This window comes from Oncorhynchus kisutch, linkage group LG3 (genome assembly GCF_002021735.2).
Source record: "Oncorhynchus kisutch isolate 150728-3 linkage group LG3, Okis_V2, whole genome shotgun sequence".
Lineage (NCBI taxonomy): Eukaryota > Metazoa > Chordata > Actinopteri > Salmoniformes > Salmonidae > Oncorhynchus > Oncorhynchus kisutch.
The window spans coordinates 40,247,471-40,267,051 of NC_034176.2; the positions used below are offsets into that span (position 1 = coordinate 40,247,471).

General features: G+C 44.5%; 1 protein-coding gene across 1 annotated transcript; it reads right to left on the reverse strand.

Moving 5' to 3' along the window:
* Positions 1-340: 340 nt before the first annotated feature.
* npc1l1 (NPC1-like 1) lies at positions 341-11,755 on the reverse strand. Its single transcript, XM_020474906.2, has 20 exons — positions 11,396-11,755; positions 10,084-10,245; positions 8,717-9,922; positions 8,283-8,506; positions 8,020-8,120; positions 7,512-7,684; positions 7,150-7,278; positions 6,570-6,752; positions 6,220-6,334; positions 5,589-5,854; positions 5,383-5,472; positions 5,006-5,196; positions 3,318-3,445; positions 3,051-3,180; positions 2,895-2,950; positions 2,648-2,798; positions 2,268-2,499; positions 1,913-2,026; positions 1,602-1,764; positions 341-1,464 (listed from the first exon to the last, which is right to left on the reverse strand). Exons 1-20 carry the CDS (start codon positions 11,450-11,452, stop codon positions 1,292-1,294), a joined length of 4,044 nt encoding a protein of 1,347 aa, XP_020330495.1. The 5' UTR covers positions 11,453-11,755; the 3' UTR covers positions 341-1,291.
* Between the last annotated feature and the right edge of the window lie 7,826 nt (positions 11,756-19,581).

Sequence of the window (19,581 nt, forward strand, 5' to 3'; positions counted from 1 at the left end):
GCATGGACAATGGTGTTGTTTTTAATGAGATTGGAATTATGAGGAAATTAAATCAAGGTCAGAATACGGCATATCTGTAGACACACCTCCGCCTCGCCTTAATTTATTCTACCTCCACCCAAATGAATAGCGGGTGAATGGCATGCTATTCTCATGCGTATGTTCAAGGTCAGAATATGCATGGAGATAAAGGTACATTAAAAGGGAATTACTTCTGATTTCCATCGGCCTAACTTCGTTTGGAATCGGCCCCATTGTGCTTATGTAATGCATTTATTATGAAAATCATTATGCCATTTTATTCCTGGGTTTACCACAGCCTACAAAGTCAAGTCACGCATACTTTACAGACATGTTTAATAGTCATTTCACATTTTTTACAAACAATACAGAAAATAATTATTTACTGGAGTGTTTTCTCTTACTGTAATTTAGGGGAAAGCAACTAGATTCAGCTGCTGGCCGAATTTTGTCAGAGTGGATGGTAGGGGAACCGAAACATAATTATAATAATTTGTACACTGCAAATTGACCACAACCAAAAAGAGATTGTATTTGAAAATAACTATACTTTCTTACCTTGATTACATTCAGACATGATCACATCTCTTTTTTATTCGTGGGAATACTTGATGAACAGATTTTGTTCATACATTTACATTTAACTGACACAAAACAATTCTAATAGTATAAAAAAATAATTTTGTTAGCATATTTGTATGTAATTTCTCACTAGGAACCACTTTGTGCCTGCCTAATTTGCAATGCAGAAATCATCCTGCCAGTTCCTCCTGCTCAGGCAGAAACTGTCACATACAGAATATGGAGATGAGAGACTACATGTCTACATTACACAGTATACTATTATAAGTGATGTGTCTGTTGAACGACCAATAGGTCCCTCAGCTCAGTACGTGGTTATGTATCTCCACTCCACACAGTTCATCTGGTAGTAGATATTGCACGGTCGTGTCTATTGCGGCCTTCAGTCCTGCCTTTCCTGAATAATGGGACATTGCCGCTAGTGCCATAGATGAAGATCTGCACATATGGCTCAATATATAGAATCTATATTAGACCCTGCTTTGCCACATACATTGTCCTTGCTTCGGGCTCTTGCGGTTCCTATGGTTATGGAGGTATATGTAGATAAACTGGAAACAGTTGGTTAGGTGGTGGTGTTCAGAAATGGCCCACTCTCACCACTTTATCCAGCTGTTCCTCAGAGATTGTCTCTGTGTGGGGAGGGGGGGGGGGTATTGTCTCTTCTATCGCAACCTTTTTGAGGTTCTCAGTGGTGAGGGGTTCGTACGGGGTGATGGGGGGTGGTGTCTGGGTTGGGGCTGCTCTCCTGGTCTTCATAGCCGATGTTGTCGTAGATGTTCTTGGCATGGCTACTCAGCTCCAGCTCCTGGGCCTTGGCCTGCTGTAGCCGTAGCAACACTGCTTTATTCACTCCAGGACCTGAGAGACACACAGGATTGGGAAAAAGGTATCAGTCCAAAAAAGGTCACAGAGTGAAAAAACCTTCATTCAGTGACTAATCTGTTGGTTGACACGCGCCCACGCACGCACACACGCACGTACGCACACACTCTCACCAAAGTAGCTGAGCAGCACGGGCAGGAATATGAGGCCATGGGCCATGCCCAGCAGAGTGATAACCAGGTTTAAACGGAAGAAGAATATCTGGATGAGCTGGGCTTTGGCAAATGCCAACACAACTATGCCAGGCAGGTTCGTCATGGCGACGCCAGCAAACACCTGTAGAACCGCACAGGGACAAACATACGTTCAGCGTAAAGAAAAAAGAAAAAAAGAAAGTCCATTAAGTGTCCACATATTATAGTTTTGACAAGGCCATGTATCTAATGGCTGTACAGGGATTGTGTGGTCTGGCACTTGGACTCACCGCACTGCCCATAGTAGCAGTAGCCTCCTTGGCCCTCTCTACATGTGTAGGCTGGATGCTCATGGCAAAGGATCGTGTCATGTGAGATACAAACTCCACAGAGATACCCACCGCCTGTGGACCAGACAGAGAGGGAAGGGGGAGGGTTAGGGTGTAAAAACGCATGTTTGCTTATGTCAAGTGCAGCTTGGGTGGGGACAGTGGCTTATAGTCCATTTCAGGGAGTAAAGATAGGGGACACTATCTACAGCACGTTTACAAACAGGATTTATGAGGTTTCAAACTGGTGCTGAAGTTGAGACACGTTGCAAGAAGTTGCACCCGCGCCAACACAAGTAGTGCTCTGGTTCCTTACCGTGACCAGGTTGATAAGAGCCACTGCGTTGTAGTCGATGCCCCACAGTGTCATGACGCCCACGGTATCCACGGTGATCATGATGATGGTGAGGAGGTTGAGAGCGCCGGAGCGCAGGTCCATGCCCAGCAGCAGACAGCACACCACAAAGGTTGGCAGTAGGCACAGGGAGATGTTAAACAGTCCCTCAGACACAATGGTCAGGTACTGTTCATAGAACACATAGGTCACCCTGGAAGGAGAGGAGGAGGACAGTCTGATTAACTGATGCTTGTCCACAGCCTCTCCCAGAGGGGAAAGGAGGAATAGATGTATACGGAAAGATGTGAGAAGTGGAGAAAAAGACGAGGAGAAAGGAGGAAGACACTGAGCTAACATACGTGTAGGGGAAGACCTCAAAGTCCTGGGATGTGCCAGGTATGGATCTCATGCTGAGGGTGATGTTGTGGGCCAGCTCTCTGGCTATTTTTAGAGCTGCAGTGAACTCCTTGGAGGTGGTCAGGGCCGTGTGGTACGCCATGAACCTGGTGGCTAACAACACAGAGACACAGGTCACCTTCGACTTCTGAAGCTTTATTGTCTGTGTATTAGGTTAAAATGTGATAAATAATATTCAGTATTCCTCACCTATAATTTCTCCACTCTCATCTGTGATCACAGCCTTATCATAGGCTCCAAGACCTCTGTTAAGAAGAGAAACAGACCATTACACACATGCATGTGTGTGTGCGTGTGTGCGTGTGTGTGTGTGCGTGTGTGTGTGTGTGTGTGTGTGACACTCACCCCTTAGGGCACTGCAGGTCGGGCCTGTTGCCTAGGAAGTCTGGTAGGAAGCGGTTGAATTGCTCCTTGTCGGGCCTCAGTACACCGTTAATAGGAGTCTTCATACACTTCTGCCCACACAGGAAGGCCGCTACGCACACAACACATTATACATCAGGTTAGATACATGTTTCTTTATGTTATATTCATGCATAACAAACAGAGAGGATAATGTTCTTTGTTTTTAGTTCCCGTTGTCCGGCTGTCTCTGAGGTACTTGGTACTCACATTCGCTCGCGGGACAGAATTTCCCTTTGTTAGGACCGATGGAATAGAGCCGACAGCATTTGGATCCAGGGTTTAGCCAGTCAATGAAGTCGTCCACCCACGAGTTTGCTGGGATGGCCATGTAAGATCTGTTAATCATATCAATGAGTTGGGACTCATTAAAACAAGCACCGTTATGTATCAGAAAGTACCCATCATTCTGGCATCGTTACGAACTTCCCCCTTATTTTATTTCACTTTCATCAACGTTCACGCAAACCCCCAGAGTCAGCCCGAACTTTGGCTTTGGAGTACTACCTTTTACGTTTACAACACCAGCTGCTGATATGGCAAATCGAAAACAAAGGTGCATTAATGAGGTGGTGATACCAGCAGCCCTGAGACCTTATCTCCACGCTAGAGAGGACAGAAGTGTGGCGCTTTCTGACCACAAAGGCTATTTAACCACTAACCATAACCTTAACCCTTACCCCTAACATTAACCTTAATCCTAACCCTAGATTAAGAATTAATAGTTTGCTCATCAGATGTGATGATATAGCCTTTCTATCCATCTAGTCCCTGATCTATTCTTGAATGTGTTTTGCGTAACTGGGTTGATCAGTAAGCGCTGTGATTGGCTGTGTGTGAGGTGGCCTTGCGGATATCAATAAGTTCAAGGTTGAGTGCAGTGGGGAAAAGGGTGAGGGAGGAGTCAGAGAGACAGACTGGAAACAGAACAACAACACCGTTAGAAGGAAGTAGTGTTTGAATATACACTCCGTATCTAAAACATTAAGAACACCTTCCTAATCTTGAGTTGCACCCCCCCCCCCCCTTTTCCCCCAGAACAGCCTCAATTCGTCAGGGCATGGACTCTACAACGTGTCGAAAGCATTACATAGGGATGCTGGCCCATGTTGACTCCAAAGCTTCCCACAGTTGTGTCAAGTTGGCTGGATGTCCTTTGCAAAAGGGTTCTTCAGCTGTCCCCATAGGGCAACAGCTGTCCCCATAGGGTTCCAGTTAGAACACTTTTTGCTTCCAGTTAGAATTATTTTGGGTTCCATGTAGAACCCTCTAGGGAAAGGGTTCTAAATTGAACCCAATAGGGTTCTACCTGGAACCAAAAGGGTTCAATCTGGAACAAAAAAAGGTTCTTCAAAGGGTTTTCCTGTGGGGACAGCTGAAGAAGAAACCTTTAATGTTTTAGATAGCACTTTTTTTGTGTGTGGTGAATCATTCTTGGTACACTCGGGAAACGGTTGAGCATAAAAATACAGCAGCATTGCAGTTCTTGACACAAACCGGATGTGCCTGGCACCTACTACCATATCCCATTCAAAGGCACTTCAATCTTTTGTCTTGCCAATTCACCCTCTGAATGGTACACACACAATCCATGTCTCAATTGTCTCAAGACTTAAAAATAAGTTTAACCTGTATCCTCCCCTTCATCTACACTGATTGAAGTGGATTAAAGTGACATCAATAAGTAATCATAGCTTTCACCTGGATTCACCTGGTCAGTCTGTGTCATGGAAAGAGCAAGTGTTCTTAATGTTTTGAACACTCAGTGTATACAAGCCAATTTACCCACACCCAATATAAAGTGCTTTGAGACCAGGTGAAAATAACTAGCTTTCTAAATGTAATTATTATTATTGTTTTTAATCCTCCGTTTAATTTAAAATCGAATGACTACTCACAGGTCAGGGTATTCAGTGGCGTACTGGATCTTCTGAGTGAGAGAGAAGGGGTCACAGCCCACACTGGAACAGGTTGCATTCATACCCGCTATGCTGGTGAAGTTAAAGCCCTTTGTCGTGACAAAATAGGTTGGGACGCCCACCTCAAAGTACGCATACAGGTACTTGAAATACTCCAACATGTAGGAACCCTGAGACAGAGGATGAGAGGAGAAGGTGTCACGTGGCCAGTACATGGATGAAAATGAACTGTTATTTAGGCTGTTTCCTGTCGTTCATACTGTATGTTGTTATATGTTATTCATGAATGAATGAAAGAATGAATGAATAAAGGGTCATGGGAGGTGCTTTCAAGCAGTAGTCCAGGTGTCACTCACCTGGGGCATAGCCAGCTCCTGATCCAGACCCACTGTCACATAGAACATCAGGTAGATGGAGGAGATGAACATAAAGATGAATACAACAATCTGGCAGAGGGAGAGAGGAGGAGGACTTCAACCACAACCGCAACCAAAACCAGCCAACTGAGCTAACTAGAGGGAACACCAATGTATAAAAGGTCAAAAGACAATCGTTTATTTACCACTATGACCCTGGTGACGGGGTGGAGGAGGACGGGGGCATAGTATTTCCTCATGGCGGGCAGAAGGAAACCCTCGTTGGGTTTGGTGGGGGCCGTGGTCTTGACGGTGACGCAGCAGGCCAGCTCGCAGCGGTTCCCGTCCTGCCGTCTGGCGTCCAGGGACAGCAGCGCCACGAAGGCCGTCATCTGCAGCACGAAGTCCATGAGCACAGCCAGGGCAGCGTACAGAGCAAAGGACTTGACAGCAGGCATGGTGCTCAGAGCGCCTGGGGGACAGAGGTGAGGTACAGGAGTGGTTAGTCATTAACATAGAGTATGTAAACCCCCTTCACAGGCGCCATGTGTATGGAATTGATTAAACGGATGGAATGTCGGCTACATCCTGGTATGTATAGACCACTATTGTCATTGCCATTGACGGCGACTTTTGAAAGAACGCGTTGTTGCTAACCTTGTACCCAGGCTCATTGCTACCACATAGGTTTGACAGAGAGAGTCGGCTGGTGGACGAGTCTACATATTTGCACACCTGATGAATTACTACAGGGTTAGGGTCTCTCTGACAAGAAATAACCGTGTCTTTTCTGTGTGCTCTGTTCCTATGTTCTAGAGTGCGCCAGTGGGAGCTCACCCAGGAAGAAGCAGACAGACTCGGAGAGAGAGCACAGGAGCATGCTGGGAGCGACATTTCCAAGGACACGTCCGATCCGCTCCTCCCTCTTCTCGCCTGGCCTCCGTGCGTCCCTCTGGGAGAGAGAGTTTTACTATTACCGGAGAGAGAAAATACTGCCACCTGACGAAGAACATTATGAGTGAACCAAATGAACAACCGGTCGTTGTGGAATACCAAAACAGTCAAGTGTCTTACAGCCACACGCACACGCACCCGCACACACACACACTCAAAGCAGCTGAGCAGTAGGAGTATGAGACCGTGGGCCATGCCCAGCAGAGTGATAAGCAGGTTTAAAACACACACACCTGGTACTCCAGGACGAAGATAAAGATGTTGTCAGCTCCTACGGCCAGCACCAGGAAGGGGACAACCTGGAGGATGATCAGAGAGGAGGGGATACCGATCCAGGCGTAGAAACCCATGGAGGCCAGGACAGAGCAGCCCACCACCAGGATACCACCCAGACCAACCAGGAACTTCGAGTCCACCTGTAGGGACACCACAGAGGGGCATTTGTTGACCACAGTTTCCTGTATGGCATAGGAAAACCTTTCAAATCCACCCTAGTCATATACAGTACAGTGCTTCATCTATTTTACAAACTAGCGTTACAGTTTTTGACATTACGGAGAATTCCATTTGTGTTCCATCTAGCCCTCCAAAAGGCTAAGCAGGCATAAAAATCAGCAATTTTAGAGAATATGACTGCCTGCATCTGGACATGCTGTATCTATACAGTCGTTTCCTCCTTTCTTTCCTTGTGTAACTACTAAGGTTATTGATTTCACTTTCTGCTTCGGGCCAAGTGTTTTCTGTGTGTGTCCGGCTAAAATGGCAGCAGTTGAAAGGCAAATTGGCACATTGTATTTCCCCGAGTGGTCTCACCAGTATTCGACTGAAGGAGGTGTACTCCCCCAGAGCCACAGCGATGTACACAAAGATAACAGCATAGCTGATCATGAAGATGGGGATGTCCTCCGCTGTCGTCCTGTTAATCTCATCCTCCAGTGACCTCTACAGAGAGGGAAATAGAGGGGTTCGGAGAAGGGGTGAGAGATGGAAGAGAGCAGTGGCAGAGAAGGATATATAAAGAAAAGGAGAGAGGGTAGAGAACAGAGAGAGGTAATTATAGACTAATAAAGCAATGTGTTTCAATATTATGACCATGTAATGTCTTCCAAGGCAGGTAATCAATAAGTAGACTGTCTGTATGGGAGATATTCCTGGCTGTGTGCTTACGTACGTACCTCAGCCATGTACGCAAAGGTGAACGGGTTTCCTGGACTCTTCTGGTACTCTTGGACTATGTCCAGGAACCTTTGCTCCCACTCCAGGGCCACCTTGAACTTAATGTTATCTCGAGGGTAGTTATTGAGGGAGAATGTCAGGATGAGAGCTTCTGCTGTAGTGTAGCCTTCCTCTGAGAGGGGGGAGATTACGAAAGCCGGGTTAATACACAGGATTCATCTGATATATAATAACAAATGCCATTTAGCAGATGGTTTTATCCAAAGCGACTCACATTTCACATACGGTTGGTCCCGGGAATCGAACCCACTATACTGGCGTTGCAAGCGCCAAAGCTGTGCTATGCTCGACCGACTGAGCTACGGAGAACCACTAGTCATCTAGTCTATGAAGTGTCATCAAGCTACTAGGTTAGTGTCGGCATCTGTTCTGCGGGATTGGTAGCAGAGCCAAAGAAGAATGCAAGAAAGTATTATTACAAAAAAATAAAACGACATGAAGACTTACTCTCGTATCCTCCCACTGCGAGGAAGGGGAAGACTGGTGCTCCATAATCAGCCATGCAGCTCAACTGCAGGTCAGTGATGTCTTTGAACGACAGGGGAGAGCTGCAGGGAATGGGGCATACAAGATCATGTTTCATTTAGCTGCCTTACTGTCAATGATATAAACATATTTGAACAACGGTAAATGAATATTTAAAAAAAGGCCCTAGAATCTGATTGTGTTTTCACTGACAGAAAGGGAGGCGCGTCACAAATCAGACTTACTTGACGCAGTAGATGAAGTGGTCTCTCCAGTCCACCTCCTTGGTCACTCCTAGCTCCGTCATGTTGACTTTAGCGTTGAGGTTGGCCACACTGTTCTGGAAGTACTGGGGCAGGCTGTTGACAGCACAGTCAGTCAGGGAGGGGTTGGAGGGGTTGAGGGGTGCGAAGCACACATCCTTCAGACTTGCCATACGGTTCAGATCATTCGACCAGAACTCAATGTTCTGCAGATAAGAGTTGAAACAATAAAGGAGTTTAGTATTGCATTACTTTAGTGACTTCTGATTATCACAATCATTAAGAATAAATACAATATGTCAATAATCACATGTTCTCTATCATAGAACTGGTAGAACTACTACTAACACAATGTTCATGATATTTCAGTAATACCAATTGTAGTGCCATTAGTGTTGGTGTCTGTTCTACTCTACCTGAATCTTTCGCTGCAGCTTTAGAAGTTCCAGGATCAGGTCTTTGGCAATGATTCCACTGAAGTTCTGCTTCCCGAACAGCAACGAGTCGTAGAAGTGACCAGGTCGGCCCGGCGCTGTTAGGATCATCTGGTTGGTTCTAAAGAATGGGTCAAAGTGCTTGTCATGGAAGTCCTTCTCCATACGGGCACGGCTGTTTGGGGCTGACCACAGCTGGACCGGGTCGGTGGTCAGTTCAATGTGCATGAGTCCTGTGGCGAAGGCAGCTGTGACCACAGCCGACGCTAGCAGCACCTTGAGGGGGTGTGAGGCGACGAGGGTGCCCCATGCCCGGAACCCAGAACCCAGGAACTCCTGAGTAGCCAGGCTGTTCTTGTCTGTACACGTCACCTCCCACGGTTCAATCAGCCTCTCACTCACGTTGTTCCCATTCTTATCCATCCCTTTCCTCTTTCCTTTCCCTTTCTCAGAGTCCTTGCCCTCTTCCTTCCTCAGGAGGTAGGTGGAGAGCACAAAGAGCAGGAAGGCTAGAATGAGAACGCAGAGGAAGATCACACATAGCACCAGGTAGCCGTCCACCCCCCCGATAGTGAAGGGTTCTGCGGGGGGTGGGGGAGAGGGTACGACCGGGCACGAGGCCTGGCAGTCCTGGCAGGAGCAAACCTCTGCCCCTGTTGGGGTCATCTCGTTACACCCCAGCGCCCTCCCAGCGTAAGGCACTACCCCATCGGGTATCCCCTCGGTGACCCCTTCTGGGATCAGCCTGAAGTCGATGTCCAGTGGGGCCAGGCCATTACTGGAGTCTCCCTGGAAGTCATACCAGCGCTGAGCCGTACACAGTGCTGAGCCATAGCGTCCACACATGGTAGCGATGGCATACCCACCCGTGGCGGGAATCCTCACGTTCTTGCAGGACTCAAAGGATTTGTCGGCAAACGAGGTGGACAAGTAGGCCTGGTAACCCACCACAGCCTCTTTGACAATCCCCAAGGTGGTGATGTTCATGGTGCGTGTCACGTTAATGGTTGTGGTCTGATCAGGGCTGCAGGTGTTGATGCAGTGGAGGTGGGCAAAGTTGTCAGCACAGGAGGGGCAGCGCATGAGCACTGCCTTGGACAGCATCAGGCTCATTTCCAGGGACTTGAGCTGCTTTATAGAGCAGCAGGCGGTGGTGCTGCCCTCTCCTCGGTCCAGCATGGGGCACACCTAGAATCATAGCAACAGTAAGGTCATTTACCTGAAACTTGACATTGCTCTGTCGCTTTAAAACACTGCCGCTGTCAGCTCTCTCTCTCTCTCGCGAGCGTGCGCTCTCCAGAGCAAACAGACAGAACCACCCAGAGAGTTACTGGGCCAGAACCACTGACCTTTTTGAGTTGCTGGTAGTGCTCCCCCTCGAGGGCTCGGGCACGACTGTAGTTGAGGCAGGGGATTATGGGGGGGAGGAGTGATCCCACCACCGTTGGGTTTCTACCACACTCCTCGTAGAAGGCACAGTATCCTGGCTCATGACGGGCCTCTAAGACAACCTGGGGGAGACATACACAGTAGGATCTCAATTTGATCACTATTTGTTGCTGAGAATTGTCCTGCACGGCAGGAAATGCAAACTTGTAGTGTATTTGAGTTTTAAAAATGTTGTCATTACCACTTTGACTTGATTTGCCCTAACGAAAAGTGTATCAACCCCTACAAAAATGTCCATTAATTATAATCCACATAATAATTCACATTTCCTGTTGCTGGAGGATTATTTCCTGCTGGAGCAAACGGGCTCAAATGAAGATCCTAGTGAAATGACAGAGTTAGTATGACTGAGGGGAGATAGTGGTGGTGTAGCCATAATACACTTTCACCTTTTCATCCTTCTGGTTGGGATACTCTTCTAATTTCCACTATCTATTTTTCAACTGATTTCTGGCCTACAAATATTCTTCTGTATTCGCCTTGTTTTTTTAACCTGTTTGTGCGTAATGACAATAAGGGGGTGGAGAGAGTAAGTTACTGTATGTTTCAAGGCTTAATCACCAGCACAGATAGTATTAGTATGTACAGGAATAGAGAGACAATTTTCAACAGAAGGAAACAAAATGTCAGATCAGCTCACTATTTCTGAGTACCTGACTGTTTCTGCATTCAACATGGCTAAATCACTGGATTATATGTTTGCCTTGTTTAGTAAGGTGGCAATAAATTGGTAGTGAAAGAATATCTTCACTCCCTCAATTAGTCCATTCGTCTGCATCAATACAGTCAAGTTCCCGGCATCTCTGTTTTATAACAATAGAGGAAACGTTATTGGACTATTGACCACTAAGTAAACATGACGGTCGTCCCTTAGTGAATAAGTATAAAAACTACAGTCCCTCTATTTTTACAATGAATTGTATAATATTACATACACCTAAACTTTGCATTAACATAAACACATCCCAGTAGATATTACAGTTACACTTTCCTTTAAGTCTATTATTATATTCAAAGAAATATAGTCTCATTCGAGTACTGGATTCTGAGTTATTGTGATTCTGTTAGTGTTGAATGGCAACGTAGACACTTGCAAGTTGTTTAACTAGCACACCCTGTAACACCAGTGGTGGAAATGGAAACGCCATCAACACAAAACGTTCCGTCTCTACCTCTGGGTAACAGCCATCGGGGAGAAACAGAAGGACTTACCAGACAGGCCAGGAGTGTGAGCAGGGCAGTGGCACGGCTCATAGTGGGTCTACCCATGCTGCTATTCCACAGCACCTCACAGCTTAGAAAGAGCCTGGAACTCCAGGTAGATTAGGATGGAGTGTCGGTTTAGTTGCCGTCGTACTATGGCAGGTCTCCCCTTTCAAAAGAGAGTTTTAATCTCAATACGATCACTTGAATAAATAACAAAAATTAGATGGGTTTTTTTCCAGTGAAGGGATGATATAGTGAGAGAGGCCTCTGTGTGTTAGTCCTCTCTCTCGTTCTCTGTCTGTCTGCCTGCCTGTCTGTCTGTAAGTCCCAGGGGTGACAGTCAGGGGCAGGAAAAGGCGAAGCCATCAGCCACCCCACCCCATGACTAGTATCAGTGGTGTGATGTCACCTGTTTTATCTGGCCTGATGCAGCAAATGCCAATCAGAACGAGCAAAGAGACATTCATCTGATTGATAATTAACCGGGGCAATGAGGATGGTAGAATGTTACCAGGAGACAGAGAAACTGGGAAAACAAAATAACAAACATACCGCCACCGCCCTCTACGGCCCACAAAACCCCTGCGCTTATCCCCCTTACCCCTATTCCAGCTTTACCCCATTAACTCAAGGTTTGCCTCACTTGTATTTGTGTCAATGAACAGGGAGGAAACGAGAAGGAGACAGCGAGGGAGAAACAGAGAAAGAGAAAGAGGGTGGCGGAAAGGAGTTTACAAGAGAGAAAGAGTGAAAAGTTAGGAGAGAGAGAGAGAGAGAGAGGAGTAGTGAGAGTGGGAGAGAGAGAGTTGCTGTAATTCATAGGCTGATGTCCATCTCCTGAGCACGTGTGTTTGTTTAACTGAATGTAAATACTTCTGGGTCGATGGGAGCTTCTATTCCAGAGCACTTTATGACCTACAGTTGGACAGGTGGTATCAGAGATTAGTTTAACGTTGTGTTTGGGTCCCTCTGATATCTGTAAAAAAATATATATATATTTTACCCCATTTTTCTCCCCAATTTCTTGGTATCCAATTGTTAGTAATTACTATCTTGTCTCAACTCTCGTACGGGCTCGGAAGAGACGAAGGTCGAAAGCCATGCGTCCTCCGAAACACAACCCAACCAAGCCGCACTGCTTCTTAACACATCGCTCATCGAACCCGGAAGCCAGCCACACCAATGTGTCGGAGGAAACACTGTTCACCTGGCGACCTTGGTTAGTGTGCACTGCGCCCGGTCCGGCACAGGAATCGCTGGTGCGCGATGAGACAAGGATATCCCTACCGGTCAAACCCTCCCTAACCCGGACAACACTAGGCCAATTGTGCATCGCGCACCAGCTGCGACAGAGCTGGCCGGCTGGCTGCGACAGAGCCTGGGCACGAACCCAGTGTCTCTGGTGGCACAGCTAGCACTGCGATGCAGTGCCCTAGACCACTGTGCCACCCAGGAGGCCTGACCTTTATGTCTTAAAGTAATGACGGACTGTCGTTTCTCTTTGCTCTTTGCTTATTTCAGCTGTTCTTGCCATAATATGGACTTGGTCTTTTACCAAATAGGGCTATCTTCTGTATACCACCCCTACCTTGTCACAACACAACTGATTGGCACAAATGCATTAAGAAGGAAAGAAATTCCACAAATGAACTTTTAACAAGGCACACCTGTTAATTGAAATGCATTCCAGGTGACGACCTCATGAAGCTGGTTGAGAGAATGCCAAGAGTGTGCAAAGCTGTCATCAAAGCAAAGGGTGGCTACTTTGAAGATTTGTTTAACACTTTTTTGTTACTACATGATTCCATATGTGTTATTTCATAGTTTTGATGTCTTCATTATTATTCTACAATGTATAAATAGTACAAATAAAGAAAAACCATGGAATGAGTAGGTGTGTCCAAACTTTTGACTTTGTAGTGTAGCTAAAGCCTTTCTCATGAATCTTATCAGGGCCTGCTTGGGATATGGTCTCTACTCCAAGAGTGTGAACCTTAGACCATGGCCTTCCATGAGGAAGGCTCAAGGTCCCATTCCTGTTCCCGGCCATAGTGCCCGTTGTGTGGGAGAGGAGGGAGGGATGACACTGGGCGATCACTGATCATTCTCTGCACACACCTTATACAGTCTGACAAAGCTTAGTCTGTTATTCTCTAACCCATATATAATCAAGTAATAATGATGGCCAGAGACTACTTTCTCTGTCCACATGGTTGTCATACCCTGAGCTGCTGTAAAAGGGGCAGGAATGTTAGATTGTAATCAGTTAGGGCATTCCTTTCAGGCTCACAGGGTAGCATCAGAACATATCAGCAGAAAGAGACGCATGACATGGCCCAGAAACACAGCAGCGATTGCACTTGTGTTTGCGCTCATGCTTCACTATATGGTTCAGTTTACTTGGTGGTTCACATATTTCTTATTAGAAAATACTGGGGTCTGTTCTTTTTCAAAAATGACTGATGAAAATGTTGGCAAGCCATCTGAAGTGGGAGGTAGAAATCATCACATTATCAAACCTTGAGTTGCCAAGGGTTCAGGGCTAAGGGGATGTTTTTGGAACTGGGCGATCACTATCTATCACTCACTTCTCAGGTAGGTAATTATTATTATTAATTATATCAGGACAAGAGTCATCTCATCATAAGATCTATGCTTATGTTTGGCCTGCCTGGACTGTGTCCATCACTATTACACGTCAAGGTAATCTGTGAGGTACAGCCTCTGCAGCTCCATGACTGAGGCTATGGGGAACCAAAAGATGCTTCAATCTCTCTGTGATAACACACAGATATGGGTGATAAGACAAGAGGTGATCTGCCAGAGATAGTTCTTCCTCAACAGTGGATATAGGGGACAGTCCACTGGTGATGTCAGGTGCAGTATTTCATAGTAGTGGTCCCTATATTGAACAACTAAGGGACATTTTTACAAATCAGTGCTCTTAGACTAGTCTCATTAGGGTTCATTGACACAAGTGCCGCTTGTACCACTGTTGTGCTGAACTACAAATACCAGAAGGCTAGAGAGCCTAATAGAGGGTTTTCGGTTGAAATCCCAAGACTGATGTGTGAAATCTGGCGGTATTGTAGTCTATATTGCTTTCCTCTTATCTCGCTCTATCTTTTCCTCAGCAGGCTTGTCCTTGAGCAGGGTTCAGTGTACTTATATTGTTGTCTTTATGGGGCTCTTTCTCCACACACTCTTTATACTGTATCTATGAAAGCCCTGTCTGGCACACTCCCCATATGCAAACACACAACAATATTTGGTAACGTCTTGGTGACAATTGGTACTTCCTGGTGTTCGATGCGAATACTATTATTAAGTATTATCGAGTAATAATTATGTAATCACACTGTTATAGTTTGTAGGTAATTAGTGGGCTGTAAAATTAAGTGTTACCATTATTATGTTTTTACTTTGAAAGTGTGAACTAATTTCATAATAAATCAAATATTTAAGAAAAGTTGAATGAGTAGAAGGGTGACAGAGCAAAAAAGTGATTAAACAGGCTGACTATCCTTTATTGGCCAACACAATATGATGCCAAAGTAATCTTTCGGGTTTTTATACCATTCTCATCAGCAATATAACAATTTCCTCTTCGTCCTGCCAGTGTGTGCGTGTGTGAGAGAAGGTACAACCCTGGCACATGTCCTTTAGAGCACAACTGTGAAGGCCACTCCTTTCTTTCTCATTCTAAACAGCGTCATGGCTCCTATCATCCCACAGAAATCATGATGGCGTGATGCTGTGTAGGTCGACATCTTCAATGGGAAGTCATGGACACACGCCTGCACGGATGCACACACACTCACACACTCACACACAATTACTCATGCACTTAGCTATAATTTCTATTAAAAAAGTGATGTAATACATAAGTCTCCAAACAAAAATTTGTATATTTGTTTACTTCCCATGATAGGAAAACTCTAACATAATAATCGGTTTATTGCTAAAGTACCTATACTGTGGCTGCCCTAAAGCCGTAAACTTTACAGTCTATCGTTCATCTCCTCTGCAGCCAGTAGCCTTTGAACAGCCTACAGGCCAATCTAAAAGTAAACCACATACAAAATAAAACATCATAATTAACAGAACTTTATTATGGTCAGGCCAGGCTATTCTACGCTATGGTTTTTATATGCTTGACAAGTTAACATTCCTCTTGCACTAGGAAATGTTTGTTCCAATTGCATCAACAAAACCAATTGTATCACATTAATATTTTGTTTCAATGATAACTTTAACCTAACTAATCCTGATTCAAACATGCAATCTTGCAGCACAAGCAGCCGCATGCCTATACTTCTAAATGCCTGGTTATCCAATAATTATTATGATCAAATTGAACAATGTGTAAACCCACTGATATAAGGCCCCTGTGGTCTGTGCAGAGATAGAAGGACCCCTGGCTCTGTCTATCTGTGTAGTGTAAAGGTCTAATCACTAGATAGCTAGGCAACATCGCTCATCTGATACCTAATATCGCAGGCACACTTCACCTGTATGGGAGATCTGAAAGTTGTGTGGAGATATTCTGGTGTGATAGAGTGGAAAAGTCATGACCCCACACCAATTAACAGGATAAGGGGAGTACTGTATTGCAAGGTCGGGGGGGGGGGGGGGGTAGATACAGATATATGGTAGATACAGAGCATTTGGAAAGTATTGTGTTGTGGACATCTTTTGTGAAAGAATGAGACACCACGGTAATACTGAGAAAAGTTCCGAATTGTTATTAGTTTTCTTACATGCAGAGTCCTGAGTCCTCTTCAAAACTCTCTTCATGAATCCGAAACAATGATTTCATGGCGTGCAGAGATCCTATGGACAATGAAGTGTCGTCTCCCACTACTCTTGCAAAAGTGCAGATGACAACACCACAATTTCCCACTCGATGTTTCCAGACAGTATAATAGAAAAGTCATATGCCTGTGGGGAGAAGACCGCCTACAAGATCAATTATAGTCTTGCACCTTACTTGCGGCACCACCTCCTGGACAAGTTGCAAAATAGCATTTTACATTTTAGTAATTTAGCGGACACTCTTATTCAGAGCAATTTACAGTAGTGAGCAGATACATTTTTCGTAACTGTCCCCCGTGGGAATCAAATTCACAACCCTGACGTTGCAAGCGCCATGCTCTACCAACTGAGACACACGGGACTGTAATGTGCTGCTTTTTGACGAATCGCAGAACAAACCACTTCAGCTTGTTGGATTCGGGCTAAACTTTGAACATTGAGATATTAAAGACATGATAGATCAGACGCATAGTATATAAAGGAGTGAGATCTGTAGAAAGACAGTTGCTGTGGAATGTGCTGGGTGGACGGGAGAGAGTCACCGAGTGCGACTGGTGATACGAGAGGACATCTGTGGATTAGGCGAAGGAGGGGTTGAGTTGAGGAGGTCAGGTCAGATCCCCCAAAGGGAGAAATAATGTTTATATTATCCTGTTACCCTCTTACTGTCGAACCATAAGATGTAAGGATTGGAGAGAAGGAGGGGTGTCTAAAGTGGAGTATATATATTTGTGATGGTGAGAAATGTTTTTTTTTGTCTGAATTACATCTGTAACGACCCTTTGGGAATAATTAAACTTGGTTAAGCTTCTCTAGTGTCCGTGAATGATTTACTCTGAAAAATGTGAACCTAACAAGCTAAAGCAAATGGATGTTCACGTAAGGTTTTTAAACCCCACAACCAACAAGGTTACCACACACTACCTGGACTCATCTTTTATGGGACATGGCTCAGCAAAGGACTGTCCTTCACAGTGTTGACAGATAAACTTAACATGTTTCACCTCCTACAAATTTCGATGTTTGGACCAAATGCTAACCACAAGTTTTACAGAGAATTCATATCTAATGCCCTGGCAGAAGCCACAGACAGAGAGATAATTGACATTGAAACATGTTCCTTGCAGTGTTCAGAAAGCTTTTCGAAATGCATTTGACTTCATAGACTGGGACATAGTGTCTGAAGTCTCTCGTTGGTTTATCTTGATCAGCAAAGACAAGCAATGACACAAGTATTTAGTGAATATGTTAGTTCAACAATGCTCTGCAGTCATCCCAGTATCCCAGTACGGTTTGAGTTGAAAGCTCTTATGAATGAAAGGTGTGTGGTGTGAACAGGATTGTGATGGAACTTAATTTCAAATGAAGTGTTTTGTATCTGTGCCAGTGCCCAGACTCCTGTATTTGTCAACACATGGTTCCCAATTCATACTGAACAAAAATATAAATGCAACATGCAACAATTTCAAAGATTTTACTGAGTTACAGTTCATATAAGGAAATCAGTCAATTGAAATAAATGCATTAGGCCCTAATCTATGGATTTCACATGACTGGGAATACAGATATACATCTGTTGGTCTCAGATACCTTGGACATTCCTGCAGTCAGCATGCCAATTGCGTGCTTCCTCAAAACTTGAGACATCTGTGGCATTGTGTTGTGTGACAAAAACTGCACATTTTAGAGGGGCCTTTTATTGTCCCCAGCACAAGGTGCATCTGTGTAAGGATCATGCCATTTAATCAGCTTCATGATATGCCACAGGTGTCAGGTGGATGGATTAATATTGGCAAAGGAGAAATGCTCACTAACAAGGATGTAAGCAAATTTGTGCACAACATGTGTGCGAAATAAGCTTTTTGTGTCTATGGAGAATTTCTGGGATATTTTATTTCAGCTCATGAAGCATGGGACCATGATTGGCTGAGATAATGGATGGCCTGGACATATCAGGAGATGAGTTTGGATTCATCTGTCTATAACATGAGCTGTTCAGTATGTGTTGATAGTCCTTTCTACCGGGCCGTTTTTGAAAGATATAACGTTAGTCCTCAAGAACTACAAAAGTATTGCTACTTTTCTCAAAGACATTGAGGCCTTGAATTTAGCATGCACTATCGACAGATCAGTTGGAAAAAGTGATGGGCTACTTTCTGCACACGCCACGGTCAGTGTGAACCGGAGTGACTTGACACAACGCTGTCCAAACAAGATGTAGCTACAAACAAAACTGAGTTAAATGGTTCCAGTCTACCGTAAAGCGTTCATCCATGTATATGAGTATGTCTAGCTACATTTTCAGATATTATACGTTTCTAATTTACTCAGTCATTTTCATTGCAAGTTAAAGCGTACTGTTAGCTAGCTAGCTAGCGAACGTTAGCTTGCTGGCTCGCTAGCTAATGGTATGTGTCTGATCTGTGTAGTAATATTATTTAAATCATAAATTCATTTGGATTGCTAGTTATAGCCTAATGTTAGCTAGCTAATGTTGACTCTAGTTGTTAGCTTTAGCCACCTGCAGATTCATACTATCCCTATGACAATGTTTGTATTGGTAGTAGTATGAGTTGGGATTATGCCGGTTCGTTGTTTAGCTAACTAGCTAGTCTAACAAAAGTCTCCACTTCGCCAGATGATTACATGACCCATCAAGTTAGCATGTTGTATCTGGGGGTGATTACGGCCATCTAATGTATTTCATGAACATGTGTACATCTCTAGACAATAGTGACCCATCCACATCTGCTAGATGTGGCTTGGGGGTGGTTATAGAATTTTCTTCACATGACCCATCAATTTAGACAAGTGTTTTTCGGAGAAGCTTCATCTAATAATTATACCATTTTTTTTTACCTGGACACTTTCTGGTTTTGCTATTGCTACTATGCTAGTTACCATTTCACTGAGCAGTTTACTTACACCTTCTGTGTCCTGTGCATGTGACAAATAAACGTAGATGTTATTTGATATAGTGTGTGTGTTTACCAGATGTAATGTGAAGAACAACATTACCTGCACCAAAGTCATGTTAGGATATAGGCCAAGGACGAGAAAGTGTATTTTTACAGGCTACTACTTTTACCACTTTTAGTCTTAATCTTTGGTTGTTTACTAAACTACTCACTCTGTTTAGCACATGGCCTCACATGTGAATCCTTAGTCCCACCCACAGAAATGGGTGGGGCTAAGGCTTAAGAGATGCTGAATGGGTGGAGACAGAGCTCTCCAGTAAGTATACCAAAACATTCAAGGACCAACTTTATCAACTTTCAAAGCAGAATTACTTTCCCATTATTCCTCAACTGCAGTGTATGATATACCATTGTCTAGTTCTGAGTCTCTACTTTTATCCAATGTAAAAAAAAAAAAAC